The sequence below is a fragment of the Micropterus salmoides genome, unplaced genomic scaffold (genome assembly GCF_014851395.1).
Source record: "Micropterus salmoides isolate LMB-PRFRI ecotype aquatic unplaced genomic scaffold, ASM1485139v1 Ms_hic_scaffold_15, whole genome shotgun sequence".
NCBI classification, from domain to species: domain Eukaryota; kingdom Metazoa; phylum Chordata; class Actinopteri; order Centrarchiformes; family Centrarchidae; genus Micropterus; species Micropterus salmoides.
Window position 1 is genome coordinate 14,393,404 of NW_024040596.1, and position 15,597 is coordinate 14,409,000.

General features: G+C 39.5%; 1 protein-coding gene across 1 annotated transcript in view; it reads left to right on the forward strand.

The window, feature by feature from the left end:
• The first annotated feature begins 413 nt into the window (after window positions 1-413).
• myo3b (myosin IIIB) overlaps window positions 414-15,597 on the forward strand; it is a 70,214-nt gene continuing 55,030 nt past the window's right edge. Inside the window, exons 1-8 of the mRNA XM_038720488.1 lie at window positions 414-677; window positions 1,006-1,042; window positions 6,262-6,445; window positions 9,691-9,825; window positions 11,008-11,112; window positions 11,386-11,485; window positions 12,131-12,207; window positions 12,839-12,984. Coding sequence (XP_038576416.1) covers window positions 611-677; window positions 1,006-1,042; window positions 6,262-6,445; window positions 9,691-9,825; window positions 11,008-11,112; window positions 11,386-11,485; window positions 12,131-12,207; window positions 12,839-12,984 — 851 coding nt within the window. The 5' untranslated portion in view covers window positions 414-610. The remainder of the gene's footprint in view (window positions 678-1,005; window positions 1,043-6,261; window positions 6,446-9,690; window positions 9,826-11,007; window positions 11,113-11,385; window positions 11,486-12,130; window positions 12,208-12,838; window positions 12,985-15,597) is intronic.

A 15,597-nucleotide genomic window follows, 5' to 3' on the forward strand; every position in this document is an offset into this window, starting at 1 on the left:
TCCGCTGATGTGGGCTGTTGGAGGGATGTGGCCAGTAGGATACAGACATCCACCTCAAGCTGTGTCCACCAGGGGTCTCAGTTCAGATCCTAACCTCCACAGACAAATCCTGTGACATTTTTGAATGAATAATGTGACTTTATATACTAGAATGCAGGTAAAAAACATGCAAAATATTTTCAATATGCAACTGAGCTCGATGCATCAGTGGCTACTCACTACTGTCTGTGTATGCAAGTTGTAAGTGGAAGCTTAAAGTCCTGCAGAAAATCAGCTTTATAAATAAAAATGAAATGTAAATTTAAAAGTACATGTAAAATTGCACATAAGCTCCATTAGTTTTTGAATATACTGTTCAAGTTTATCCAAATAGTCCACTGCCCTTTTCAGAGTACCAGGAAACTTCGCGGCCATGTGACTCAGCATTGTGAGGATAATTGGGTTGAACCTTCATAAACAACGGAGGCCCCCTGGTTAATGACCAGTGGCCGCACAAAGCCTCTCTTTTCTCCGGACATTTCTGCCAATTAGACAACATGAAACAATTTTCTGTTATGGACCACCGTAGGGATTTTAACCGGGTTAAACCACCAAGATTGAATGCTGAGAGATGTTGGTGTTACCAGCGGTGCTACGGCGAGCATCACTGCACATTTCCTCATTTACTCCATGCGCAGGTGTGTATACCTCCAGAGAGGCCATTGAATGCTGCATGAGGTTATATTGAGAAAGAGTTTGTGGTCTTCTGCAGGACAGCATGCTCAGGTATCTATACCGTTAATAATTAAAACCCTTCACTTGAGGAAACCTATGGCGTAAACGGGGAAATCAGTTTGTGTATGTTGCTATGGACGGTAAGCTGCACGTATAGAATTTAGTTAAAGGCAGTAAAGTACATTTTATGTAAAATTGTCTCCAGTGTTTGCTGTGTGGATCCACATATAGAGAGATGCAAGACTGAGCAGTAATCAGCTGGTGACTGAAACAATTTCCCTTGTTTTGTAGATTTTAGAGATGGAAATACGGAGGCAGCAAAGTCAAGGTAGGTCTCATGTTTCCTCATCTGTAGGCCTGCAGATAATCTGCACTATTGGCTTGTATGGAAAACTTTAACTCGTGCCACTTCACTTAGACGTGTTACATTTGTAAGAAGCTGGACACACAGTGTTGTAAATTTTAATAATGTTTCCATTTCAAAATAAAATTATCAAATAATGATAATTCTTATCAAAACAGATTGCAATGTTCTTTATTTCAAGACAACTAGAAATGAGACAATTCATGCAAAAGTCAGTATTTCAAATGATGTGGAGTAGACCTATGTATGACATAAAAAAAAAAAAATACAAAATTTCATTCACTTGAGGGTTTAATAACTGATCTAGAATCCAGTAAGCCATAGTGAAAAACATATATTAAACCACAATTTATGCTATTGTAACAGGCACTCAACATTTTCATTTGTAAAACTACTGCCTTAAATTTGAAATATATTTCGTTGGTGGTGAATGAATTAGTGATGAACATTGAAGCTTATGCTAATATGAGGTGGCTGTATTCACACATGAAATAACATGTGATTTAGTTTTTTGCACTTATAGAATCTTTTATTTACAGGTAAGACTTTGCATTAAGACTATTGCACTTTGAAACCGTGTTTCAATACAGGTAATTCTTAGAATTTGATGTCGATTGCACTGCTTTAATTCACAGCAGTCAGTTAGTTATGTTGCATAGTACTCTAACGGAGCATTGCACTGTACAATGTTTCACTGCATCATAACAGTGGCTGCTAAAACAGCTGTGATGTTTGTGATTAGATGAGGCATTACTGTTTTTAGAATGATGAGGGCATTGGCTTCTTGTTAATTAGGTTGATGTTTTGTGTATCCAAAGTAGTCACTTGGCAGTTATTAATCATGCAGGTGTGCTGCTAAGCTAAGGGGGTTTCAAACTTGCACTAAAAAAGTGTTTGTTTCTGGTCGTGTGAGGCTTTGGTCGTCCAGGGTGAGAACAAGGGCGCAGTGCTCTCGGCCTGGCTTGTGGCTTGTGGAGGTTTACTGCAAAGCCTCTTCATATCCCCTTAAAAGGGATTATAGTTCCAAGTATTTTTTTTTTCTCTCTCCACAGACTTACCAAAGGGTTTACCAAGTGAAGTTCCCGTAAGGCTTTACCAGAGAGGGTGGGATTGTGCGAGTTTGATGGAAGCAGAAAATTAGATTACTCACTTTTACTTTGCACTGTTTCTGGTGAGAAGGACGGTCCCTGTGCTGCAGCTGTTCACATCATCTAAAGCTGTCGCCACATCGAACCATCACTGACACTTGGAATTATGTTGATGCACCAGAAATGCAAATGTTGAAGGGAAATATTATTTCACTCAATAAGTATCTACTAATATATTCTTTTAAATCCCAGTTTTTACACAATTCCCACATTCTGTGTCACAAAGAAGCACTGACCGGCATTTTGAACACCAGATACGATGTCCCTTTTTCAGCTATGCTGACGCAGTATGGTAAACAAAGGGTAACCTGAGCGTCACCATCTAGGACCAGTGGTGTCCTGTTCTAATGCAGCAATGATGTGTCTCCTGTCCATTTAAAAGAGCAGCATTTGGCTTTTGTCTTTGCGTTGTGACAATAAGACAAATATATCTTTGACAACAGTTCTATGATTAAAGGTTTTGCCATTATTTAAAACTACTTAACATCTACTCAGCAATATTTTGTCAGTTTCATGAAGAGAGAGTTGAATAAATCTGATTCATTTGTGAATTACAAACAAACAAGACTTCTGTGATGCTGGCAAGACTGTGGTTAGCAAACATGTCAGTCAAACAGAAATCAAGAAAAAATGTAGAAGCCTGTGTTACTTTCTACTTCGGTGGTTCCCAAACATTTTTGTTTCTGATCCCTTAAATGCTTTGTGCATTAAAAATGCATTAATTGCATATGTGTGCAGATTATGACCAGGTCAACTAAGGACCAATTATCCTTTTCAGATTATATATCAAGGTCTAGAAAAGGAAAATTATGCAGTAATCAACAAGAAGCAAAAGAAAAAGAGCATGGATTAACAAAATAAATCTAACTTTGTGTAGAAGAAATATGTTTTTTGATTCTTTCATCTTGTTAATCATCTTGCGACCGCTCAGATTTTATTTGGAACCACTGCACTAATTGACTGTCACTATATATAGCCGGAGGGCCCTTTGTGTAAAAACCCATAAAGGTTTGATTTGTAAAACAGATGCTAATGGGAAGCGTGCATAAAAAGAAACAAACTGTCCATGTTCTTGATAATGTTATTCAATGAAATTAAATTTCACTCCTTGTTAGTTTCCCAAGTATTGTAATAAGTTAATACATTATTTATGGGCCAAAGAGGTAGGGGGGTGGGGTGGCTTGGACTCTTTTTGGCTTCCAAGCAAGGGGCATGATAGAAAAAGTTTAGGAAGCACTGCCTTAAAGCATGTATGAAAATTGTAGATTGTTGAAAAGATTCTGCCCATATTTAAGCTCCTTCCAGCTAGTGTGACTGTCTTTCATTTCAGTAGATCCCTGGGGCGTTAAACACATTGCAACAGCAACATCCAGTGTCTTGTTTTTTGTTACTGTCACTGAGCATGTCAGCTCTGTTTTGTAGATAGATATATTGTTAACAGACCGTGGCTCAATTATAAACAATGAGTCTAAACTTTGGGATTCCCTACATAGTGCTTGACTGGATTATTTGACTTACACAACATACCCACAATGTCTTCCGCATACAGTAGCTGAAGAGATGCATATTACATTTTTGTCATACAAGAAACTGAGAAGTTGTCCGATGAAGCAGAAACAGCTGGATGTGTAAAGAACACAATGTATAGAGTGGGAGACAGGCATATGACCTAGCAACTATCACGAACTTCCTGGTAACCTGTGTGCAACCTGAGATGCTTCATATCAGCCACCATTATGAGTGGATACATCTGCCACCTGAATATTTAACACTGCTGCAGATCAGGTGACTGATTACTGGTGAATTATTAATCCCTATAGATTATGGTGAGTTAGTCTGGAGCGTTGTAGTGTCAGGGAGATACAAACACCTTCAGAGAAACAGGTATGTGTAACTTCTGGCTTTATGATCTGAGCTTTATTGGTCTTCGAAAAATCTATTTTGAATAATGAATAGGTGGAAAAGAGGAACTGTTCCTATCATTTTTTTTTTTAATGATTGATCAGATCAATACTTTAAACAGTATGTGAGATAACCTAAAAGTATGCTCGACCATACAACATGTTTAGTTGTAATTAGCTCATACTTTTAACTTTTTTGAAAGGTGCTTGTATACAGTATTGGATTTAGCGCTGGAAATGTATTATGCACTGAACAGTAGGCCTAATTCACTAAAAACAATAACCAAGCTCATATGATCTGCAGCTGCACATCCGAGGCCTAAACGTGTGTTTATAAGTCGCAAGAAAGGTTGAAATTTTATAGCACTTATCTGACGCAGCCGATCATTAGACAGAAAGCTGCTGTAGAGGAATATGAGTCATCCTTTAAAAATGTTGGTGACGGTGTCTTGGCAACAGCTGACTGGTGAAGTGTTCAAAGCACGGTGTAGATGCAGAACAGATTAGACGCATGTTACAAAACAGAACCACAGTTATAAAAGTAAACCGGTTTGGATTAATAAGTCAGGTGTGATACATTATTTACAGACAGTTTGAGATGGGTGATTAACTTCAGAACAATCAATGATGCATTATTAGACTGAAGATGAAACGCTATTTAAGTCATTCAGTCCTTACCTTGTGTGATTATTATTTAAATGTGTGTTATAAAAACCCACAATTACAAAAGGTACTTTGGCTTAGTGCTACAATCACATGTGGCTCCCTGAAGGACACAGTGAAGGATATCAGTGCTGTATATTTAAAAGTCTACCTAGAAGAGAGCGGTATGTTCATCTGCAGAGATGCCATTGCTCAACCTGCATGCACAACAATTCATAAATCTGTCCTCACATGTGAGTTGCAGTCACAGCTCCTGTGGGTTAAACATTATTTACGTAAATAAAAACTTCCCTCCCTCAGGGTCACGCAACCTCTGTGATGTATAACATGTTTATGACAAGTGGAGCAGTCATGACAATGTTCACAAACATTCCTCTCAATCACTTCTATCTGGAAAAGTGTAATTTTCCAAAACAAATAGGATTCCTGTGTCCCCCAACACGGCAGTATGAGTTCCTAATCCATCATGTTATTCGGTCCTGGCTGTTTTGACACTCAATGCTTTGTGTGGTTGGTCTTACATGTTGTATTTGGTCACGGAAACATCACTTGTAGGCGATTTATATTGGGCTTTTGCATAGCTGTTGATCATTAGTCCTCACAACCATCTCACTTTATGCTGAACACATTCAAATCACCTTATAAAACAGAATATCCATTTCCACAAGAGTTTGTGTGGAGGTGTGGTGCCAGTTCACTGCTCATTCAGGACGGCACTTGTCAAGTTAATCTCTGTCCAATCCAATTGATCTTGAGGAGATTGCACTTCTTAGTGGGCAGTGACAAGGTCCCTGTGGAGATGGCTAATTTAGTGTCTCTGTGAAATGCCACTTGTTGCCACTCCTCTTGAGGAAGCGATTGCTGTTGCTATCTGTGTTGTTATATTATGATCACTAGAGACTGTTTAGTTGCAATTTTTCTCAGCCCTGATGAGTCAGAAGAAAATAACACTTGCCATGTGAGTAGAGTACTGTCATCTTCACTTACAGTTTTCTGCTTTGTTCTTGCTTAGATTTCTCCTGCTTTAAACATGTTAAGTTGCTCCCTTGGCGGATGTAGTCATTTTCACTCAGCTGAATTAGAAGGCCTTTGGGACTGAATGTACTGCTCTGTGCTATACGTATACAGCTCTACACACTTCCTAGTTTTTCAGTTTTAATTACTTGCTTCTCTGTGATGTTAACTGGAAGACAATGTTTTTTTCTGATTTGCTGCGACATTGTAAAAGTCTATCTAGTCTGATATGAGGCTCAACTGTTCAGTTATTCAGAAGAAGCTTTCTTTTTGTAGGATACAGTAGTAAGTATTAGAAAGGGATTAACATTTCTCTTAGTTTATATTAAGTTTCCATGCACTACAGAATTATTTCCATCAAGATTTTGTTTTATTTTGGCTTTGTCATTGATATTAGAACATTCTATGTTTTTTTTCCACCAAACATTTTGCACCTGGGATTGTGTTTATCCTTTAGGCGGTCACTGTATGGACTGTATCCCTATAAATCCAGCATGATTGGGATGGAGAACCTGGGCGATCCATCTGATAACTGGGATATAGTGGAGACCATTGGTAAAGGAACATACGGCAAAGTCTACAGAGTGACCAACAAGAAGGATGGGAGTCAGGCAGCAGTGAAAGTGCTGGACCCGATCAATGTAAGTCAGATAAAAGCATGTTTTCTGTGGAACCTTTTGAAGAATTTAAAACCACTGTGGCTGCTGCGTGTCATCCATGTTTAACTGCCTGTCTGTTATATGAACCTTTAGGGTCTACTAAGGCTTTCATGTGCAGAAATATACTGTTGTTGTGCTGTATTGATAGCTAATGTACATTTGGATAAGCTGCATCTTAACGCTTTGCTTGACAGCATGATCATCCCCTTCCACCTAACCATCACAAGCTGTTTAAACTAACCCTAACTGTTTCGGGGTAGAAGAGCTGACTCTACAGATGATGCAGGACCAGCTTGGGCTTCATTGTATAGCGTATTAATGTAAAGTAATGCTTTGCAGTTGGTCTAATCTGTCAGAGCATCCAGAAACTCATTCACTCATCTAATACAGTGGTTTCCATCCTTTTTTGCTTGTAGCCCCCTTTATCAAAACTGACCACTTACAACCCATCATCAAAGGTTGCGTGGGTTAAGACCAAAACAACAATTATCAAATTATTATTTACAAAATTATTTTTGTGCTTTAGAGTCCCAAAAAAGAAAGAATAGAAGAATGTCTGGGGGGGATCTTTAAGCCATGCTAGTGGCGTGTCTCTGGATGGCAATGTCAGGGTCAGTTGGTCCACCACTTTGATCAAGGCCAAAATATATCAACAACTATTAGTGGATTGCAATGGAATTTGGTACATGTATTCATGGTGCTTAGAGGATGAACCCTAATGACTTTAGCAATCCCTTTACTTTTCATCTAGCACCACCAGCAGGTCAAAATTTTAATTTGTTCATTATTATTTTTCCATCCGCCTTAGTTGTGCTTTGTGTTTAGTGCTAATGCTAACATGCTAAACTAATACTATTCTTTGTGGGGTTCATCAATAGTGATAAATGATCAGCATATATTTTATGAACGTTAAGAATCGTTAACATATTCTTACACTTAGTAAAAGTAGGCTACCATTTCTTGAGATTCAGCAAAAGCATGTGGCGTTAACCGCTTTCAAACATTGTGAACAGCAAAGTGTCCTAAAAGGACCTTAATAAGTGAATGCATAATTCGGCAAAACGGATGTTATAGGCTACATGCCGAAATTTGCATCCACCTCTTTTGTCACTATAAAATAGCGTTACCTCCCGCGAAGTGTATGCAATTCACGGCATTGTTGTAACGTTAAGCTCACACAGGTTACCGGAGGCGCTGTTTTTATTCCCCTATCTATCAAGTCGGCGAAAGTCAGCCAGTTATCTCGAACGCCCCTGTTGACTACCAGTTATACAGTGTGCTAACTTCGACAGCTGTTTTCCAAAGTTAACATAACTATCCTTAATAGCTGGACTCCTTAAATGCTTGCTAATAACTGTTTTGAAGATGGGTCTCCGACATTGACAGCGTTGTGTTGGACAGATTTGCGCAGCGGTGTTTATGATACCAACCGTTCAATTCACAGAGGGGTCTGTTGTCCGTGTTTGCGAGAAAGAGAGAGCGACCGAGTGAGAGGATGTGCGGAGCGAATATGCGCTGCAATCAAAAACGATTTTAATATTAGCTGGCAAATTTACTTGGGCGGCTGTTAATCTACCTGGGCAGCCCGCCCAAGTAAAGCCTATGTGTGGGAAACACTGACATCTATGTTGTACCTCCCTCATTTAGCTGCGTAAGTACTTTTTAGCTGCATGTGACTGCACGTGTAGATTTAGCTAACATTAGTGTCTGCCACTGGTTACTTCACTGTTTTAAGGCAACAGGGAAGCCTAAGATTTTGGGAAAGAGGTGTGGGGTATGTGATTCTGGAGAAATCCAATACCAGGACAAATACCATGATACAGAGCGAATAATGACACAGCAAGTGATGTAACTAACATTAGCTAAGTTGTGGGTTAGCAAACTGTCGCTGCTGCAGTTGCTGATGCGAAGCTGACATGCAGAGAGGATGAGATGGTTTCCCAGAGCCAGCACACCAGCTCCGGACAGAGATACTCGGATCTCTCCTGCTACTATAGCTAACATTACAACAACACATCAGTAGCTGAATGTCCATAGGCAAGTAATTTACCTTTACCCGACACACAGTTGGAAGGGCTGGAATAGTGTTGTGTGGCTCGGTTGGAGCCACATTACTTTCCCATTTACAGAGCCTGGGCTGTGAACAAACAGAATTTTTTTTCAGTGCACACAGAACGGACAGCTAACTTATTCCTTGAATTTGACAAAAAGTCATGTATTGGATTAGAATCGCAACCCCCCCATCTCCCTGTAACCTACAGACAGTTCTCAATGTGTCCTTTATTTACCTGTAACTGCTTTAATTGAGCGTCTGCCTTGTGTATTGCCAAATATTCTGTTCTCTTTATGACTGACTATGTATGCTTAGCAAACCTACCTTGTATAAATAAATGTTGTTTAAAAAATGTAATTAATAAAACTGCAAAGACATAGAAAAAAAGCAAAGACTAAAACCATTGTTTTTCTTTATAACTATGTGACTTGTCTCAGCATGCGAGCCATTCAAACAGAGTAAGTTGCCAGTACTTTTTCCTCCTCTCCATCTTGATGCAGTTGTACTTGCGCCAGTGATATATATCAGCATCTCCCATTTTCATTTATTTCCTGTCATGTTAAGTCTAACACACCCTTACCAGAAAGTGTAGCTCCTGCATTGGCTGTATCCTCTCTATATATCTGTTCATTTGTCTGTGTGATAAGGACGCTGTAGCCTCTGCATTGGCAACGTATTGTGCTACTGAGACTTGGTCTGAGGCTTTCTTGTGATTGTGTCAATGGAACAATCCCCATCCTGGCAGTGCTATTCACCATGATGCTCCCCTGATGGCCATGAAGATGAAGCTGCCTCCTCTCTCATCCCTCTCCCTGATTAGACTGCTGACACTATCACTCAGACATCCGGGAAGAGAAATTTTGCCTCTCTGACTGTTGCTCTTCCCTTCCTCTGAGATTTACTTTGATAGAAAATCACTTCCAGAAATAGTGTAGCACCCAGATTCGTCCCTTCCTTTGTTACTGAGTTTATAACCCTATCTTTTAGGAATCTAATTATAGTGAACCTATCACTTTGTTTTCTGCTGTGCTTCAGAATGCAACACAACCTCACATATTTAGGCATAAAAATAATTTTTGTTACGCTTCGCCATGTTACTTGCTTCTCATTTGCATAGCTACATCTTGGGCAATTCTATGTTCCAACTTTGCCTGTTTTCTGTTGTTGTTTAAAGGATGTGGACGAGGAGATTGAGGCAGAATACAACATCTTGAGGTCCCTGTCTAACCACCCTAATGTGGTCAAGTTTTTTGGCATGTTCTACAAGTCCGACAACTTATCAGGTGGTCAACTTTGGCTGGTACTTGAGGTGAGCTCTTCTTAATGTCTCACTCTCTGTATCACTGCAGCACCTGGCTCAAAGTTTACTGTTTTTTCCAAATGTGTTTTAGCCTCGCACCCTTATAGGATAGCATTTTAATGTTAATAGTGTGCCAGTGCGAATCATTTTGTATTTCACTTAAAAGAATAGTTTGACATTTTGGGAATATATATTATTATTTTATTATTGTATAAGTAAGCACATCGTGAGCAATGTACAATCCTGAGTCAAATTCCTCGTATGTTTACACATACCTGGCAATAAAACTGATTCTGAAAACACTTTTTTTATTATATTTGATTTTTTGCATAGAGTTAGATGAGAAGATTGTTGGCTGTAAACTTATATTTAACTGACAGGTAAGAGGATTACTGATCTTCTCATCTAGCTATTTCTCGGCAGAAGTCAATAATAACTATTTTTTAAAGGTACCTAGTGGAGTTTTTGACTACTTTAGTGGTGCTATGGTAGCCTGTTTTCAGACCTCTGAACTTCTCCAGTTTGTTCAGCTAATCAAAGAGTTAGAGAAACAATTGACCAGTCAAAATTTGGATGTCATGTTCCTACATAGGGTGTTTACGGCTGATGTCAGTGGTATGGGTACATCATTCACTACTGATGGATTTGGCCAAAGCAATACACCGGTAATGATCCTTCCGCTGGTTCACCTACAGATATGCCAAATGGAAGTGGCATTTACCTCAAAGACTGGTCATGATTAAATTAGTCGAGCTATTTCACAATTAGCAATGCGATTGCAAATGGTGGTAAAGAAGAAGACTGCTAGCTGATGTATGTGGAACTATCCGGGTTTCAAAATATCGACATCGTTAATGTCTTACCGTCTTACCACCTTAACACCTTATTAGGCTTGAAGGATACAAACAGTGTGTTTTGGTGAATAACAATGAATGCAAACATAACTGTTTACAAGACAACTCTGCAGGGTACCTTTACCTTTTTGCATTTTTGTGTCTGTGAACCCAAACATATTGAAAACTGGGATGGCCATAGTATTAAAATGGGCCTCCTTTTGTCCGAACATCTCACCTACATGAATGTGGATGGTGCATTGCTTCCTCTTGCGTGTGGGCTAGCTCTCCCCATGAATCACAATCTAGAGTGGCGAGTGATGGACGAGTCACTGGAGTTTCTCTGTCTCCCTCCCAGCTGTGCAACGGCGGCTCTGTCACAGAACTCATCAAAGGCCTGCTCATCCGAGGCCAGCGTCTGCAGGAGCCAGTTATCGCATACATCTTATACAGCGCCCTCTTGGTAAGGTGGCCCGCTGCAAAGCTGCTAATGTTAGGGAGGAGGTGGGATGCCAACACGCAGAGAGCGTGCTGAGGATTCATTTTCAGTAGGGAAAGTGTGGCAGGCGGTTATGACTGTCTCTCCTTCTGAACAGCTGTATGTGTTCTTTTATATAGTTTGTACTTCTCAACGTTTGATGGATCATATTATAATTTGTACGAATGACAAATGACTAATAATAAGACAGTGATTCATGCTTGAGCACCTTGTATTTTCTGTCCTCTAACTTAAAAGGGTCTTCAGCATTTGCACAACAACCGGATTATCCATCGTGACGTCAAAGGGAACAATATCCTCCTGACAACTGAGGGAGGAGTCAAACTGGTTGACTTTGGTAATGGTCTTTTGAAAGAGGAAATATAGCCAATTCATGGATTACTAGATAGAGACAAATGCATCAAGGTCTGAGAATTGACACTCTGCTTGATCTTTTCTCTGAAGTGCATTGTTAGATAAATGAGTCATTTTTGGTATTTGACTGATCAGTGGGAAGTATCAGTAACATTGTTTGTGAGGGCGAACACAAGCACAGGATAAACCATGTTATGCTCTCTACACTTTAGTCCCTTTCTCATCATAACATCTTTTTATTTCATGGACCGTAGCCTTAACCCAAGGCTATTATTGCTCATTTAAATTGCATTATTTGATCCTTTGCATATTAAAAGAAAGCTGCTATGGCAAATGACTTTGAGTCACCCCTAGGCATGTTTATGTCCTCTGTGTCATGGAGATGAAGTGGACTCATGCTGATAAAAATCTGTCCTACATAATTTGAAATGATTATAGCCCATTATTATTACTGCTTGGCAGGTTGCCACACTAAATTATATGCCAGGATTTATTGATTCATTTCAAACATTTAGTTTCTATCATAAATTGTGTTTTTATTCTTAGCAAATTCACACTAATGAACATATTTATTTTAATTATTATAAGAAGTGATAGAATGTTATTTTATTTTATTTATTTATTTTAGGTGTTTCAGCTCAACTGACCAGTGCACGATTGCGGAGGAACACATCGGTCGGGACTCCATTTTGGATGGCTCCTGAGGTCAGAGTCTACGCTTCAGTGAACACACATATGTTCATCTGTAATAATGCAGCAGTAAAATAGCACGCATGTTTTAGTGCCTAATGGAACATTTTTTAATGAGCTAAGTCTGTTGTTATGTGCCACAAAGAGAGAGAGAGCAAGAGTTATTTCAATGCGACTCTCCCCTGTGTCATTGTGTATTCCCCTCCACGGGTGCAGCTCCTGAGGTCGCCTCAAGGTTAATAGCTGGGAGTCTGTGGCCCCTCGGCTTACTCCATGGCAGAAATGAGATGCGGTGATTGGGCTGGTAGGGAGGGACCTCAGGGGCAATTAGAATAAACTCAGCTGTAAAATGTGGTGTCAGTTATAATTATTGACTGTTACCACCGGCAACTGTACTGACCTACCTTTCAGTGTTTAAATAGTCCTTAAATATAGATGTTTGTAACTTTTAGGCAGTAAGGAAAAAAGTGCCAAATTCAATATGGTGATATAATAAAGTTCTTTATTTCAAGGCTGTGACAAAATTTTCAGGTAAAAAGTGACTTAGTCTCACCTCACTGGCAGATTTCCTCGTGTTTTTAGAAAAACAGGACTCCATAACAGTAAATGAGTTGTTCAGACGGTCACTCTTGTGATATGTTTCCAGGTCATAGCCTGTGAACAGCAGTATGACTACTCGTACGACGCCCGCTGTGATGTGTGGTCGCTCGGCATCACAGCCATTGAGCTGGCAGACGGAGATCCCCCGCTGGCTGAGATGCATCCAGTTAAAGCCCTCTTCAAGATCCCACGGTGAGTTCACTAGAGGGCGCTCCTACCACACAGCTGGTGGCTGCCCACACAAGGACACTCAAATACTGCTTTCCATTATGTCTGAGGACAATGGCAAACTCTGAACTTGACAGTAGAGGTGATGAAAAGAGAAAAAAATAACAGTGGCTTTCTTGATGAATAGATATTATTATTTTATTGACGTATTCAGAAAATGAGGAGTTAAACTGGATATTTGGTTTGATCCATGTTTCTTGTTTCCACTGGATTTTCATGTTTCCAATCTGAAATGCAGCATCTGCTGAATAATCAGTGTTTAAAATCTTCATCAAAAAAATTGTAGCAGTGTTACCTTAAAATGAATGCAGTGATTCAATCTGTGAAAATATTCCCTGCTGGAGACAGTGTGTGTCTGATGATCATTTGAGAGCTTAGTGGCTACACGCGGTTGACCTTTTGTTATCAGCACAATCACGCAATTATCTCTCAGTTAGGTAGAGATATGCCCTTCTGATTGCAATTTGCATTGGTGATTAGCTCCATTCACATTGAGATGAGGCTGTCACCTCCTCCTCGTCACAATGTTATCTCCTCCCTGCCAAGCCAGAGGAGGAACATGGATGGCTCGTGTGGCAAGAAGTATAGCGCTAACGCAGCATTTAATCAGCATCAAATTCAACCAGAATTTTAAATGATTAAAAGAGCAAGAGAGTACGGCCGAGAGCAGGATGCCTTGGTAAAATGAATGCTGCAAATTCAGAATTAGGTTTTTCTCAGATGTGCACCTTGTATCATATCACCTTGTTGGTGGAGTAGATTCAAGATTGCATGTTTGGGAAATTTAATTGAAGAGCAACCTGGAGCTGGATGAGCAGTTTCTGTCAAGTTGCAAGCACATTTCCTTATCAAACAGCAGCCATAATTAGAGGCCGCATATGCATTCCCCTTGTCAGTGTCCAATCCTATTTCATTACAGCAGATTTCTAAGACTATTTGACTTTGGGGATAACTAGGATGTTGATAGAACTGGATGTATATCTTTAACTGACATTGCTGCATCTCCGTTCCAATCAAAATTAATATTTTGCCCTTTTGGTATGAATTGGAACCTTAAAGGCTTGGTGGTTGTGGTATAAATCACAGCAAATGTGTTGAACCATGAAATGATTCTGTTAACATGTCATTTATCTCAAATATATTTTCCCATCACTGCAGCACGTCAGAATAAAATCACGAGGAAGCGTGGTGTAAATTATGACTCCTGTATGAATGACTTTCTAAATAGGGAAATGTGTTTCACCTTTGGGTCTTTAGTGGCGGTGAGAATGATTCATGATGAAATCAGAGAGATTCATCCTCACAGGTTTTGACACTTGTAAAGTTGTAGATTTCCTCTATTTAATATGTCACAAACCATTACCAGAGGAGCCTTTTCCTGAAGTATTGTCCTTGGGTAGTACATGTTTTATGAAACCATACAAGCACTAAAACATGCAATGAGCATTTTCATCATTCTGATATTTTACAGTTGCGCAGTAATGTGTTTTCCAGGCTAAAGGGTTCACTGTCATGTTGTTAATCTTGTGTGTGTGTGTGTCATTCATCTTATCATTTCTCCTCCCTGAAACACATATAGATAGTAAACAAGAAATATTCAAGATAATAGTCAATATACAAGAAAGTTACACCCCAGTTGTGGTGTTGTGGTTCATGTAATGCATTTTCTTTTATGTCCAAGCAGCGTGTAGCCAGCCCACTGTCACCTGAGCGTGATGCTGTTTATTATTCTTCTGTCCTTTCTTTCTTTTTTCTGAGAATACCACTGTAAGCTTTCACTGGTCTCTTTTGTCACACTAAAGATTTAATGGCTCCTGGTGAGGACCAAATAGACACTCAGTGCTATCACCACGTTGACTACAGGGGCTAGCAGCTGATAGCCATTATGTCACACTATTGGTTTTGTTTGGGGGAAACCTACACAGTTGGGAATGATTCTCATCCCAGCAGGCTATAAATGATAAGAGGAGCTCCGATATCTGTCAGAGCGGACGCTGATGAGCTCCGTGAATTAGGGTCACCTTGGTGCATGGTCTGTTTGTGCTTCAGAAACACCTGATACTTGATAAGTTGTGACATATCGTCGATCCATGCATATGTTTTAATTGTTGTTTTGATTTTAAGTTCAATACAAGGCTTTTATGAATTTGATCTATGTAATGAGTAAAAGTAATTGAGAGTGTCACATATGACATATCTGTCATATGTGACCATGAATGATGGTGACCATGAATGAAGGTAATGGAGCACGTCAGAGGATAAAGTTGTAAGATTATCAAGTAAAAAAAATTAATTACAGATACTCAAGACAAACATGGTCTTTGATATTTAATGTAATGTGGGAAGGTTAATTGCTTGCTCCGATGCCCTCTATGCTGTACAGGCCAAGAGTTTTCATCTAAAGTCAAAGTGTGTGTAAAATGTGTTGTAAAAGGTTAGAGACAATTGGCAAAGACGTCCAAGGTTGTGTTTATTCGGCCAGATCCCTGTAGATATTAGCCACAGATTAAACAGTACGTGTATCTGTCGCAGTGAAGACCAGAACGAGCGAGATGGAAGACAGAAGTAAATGATGGC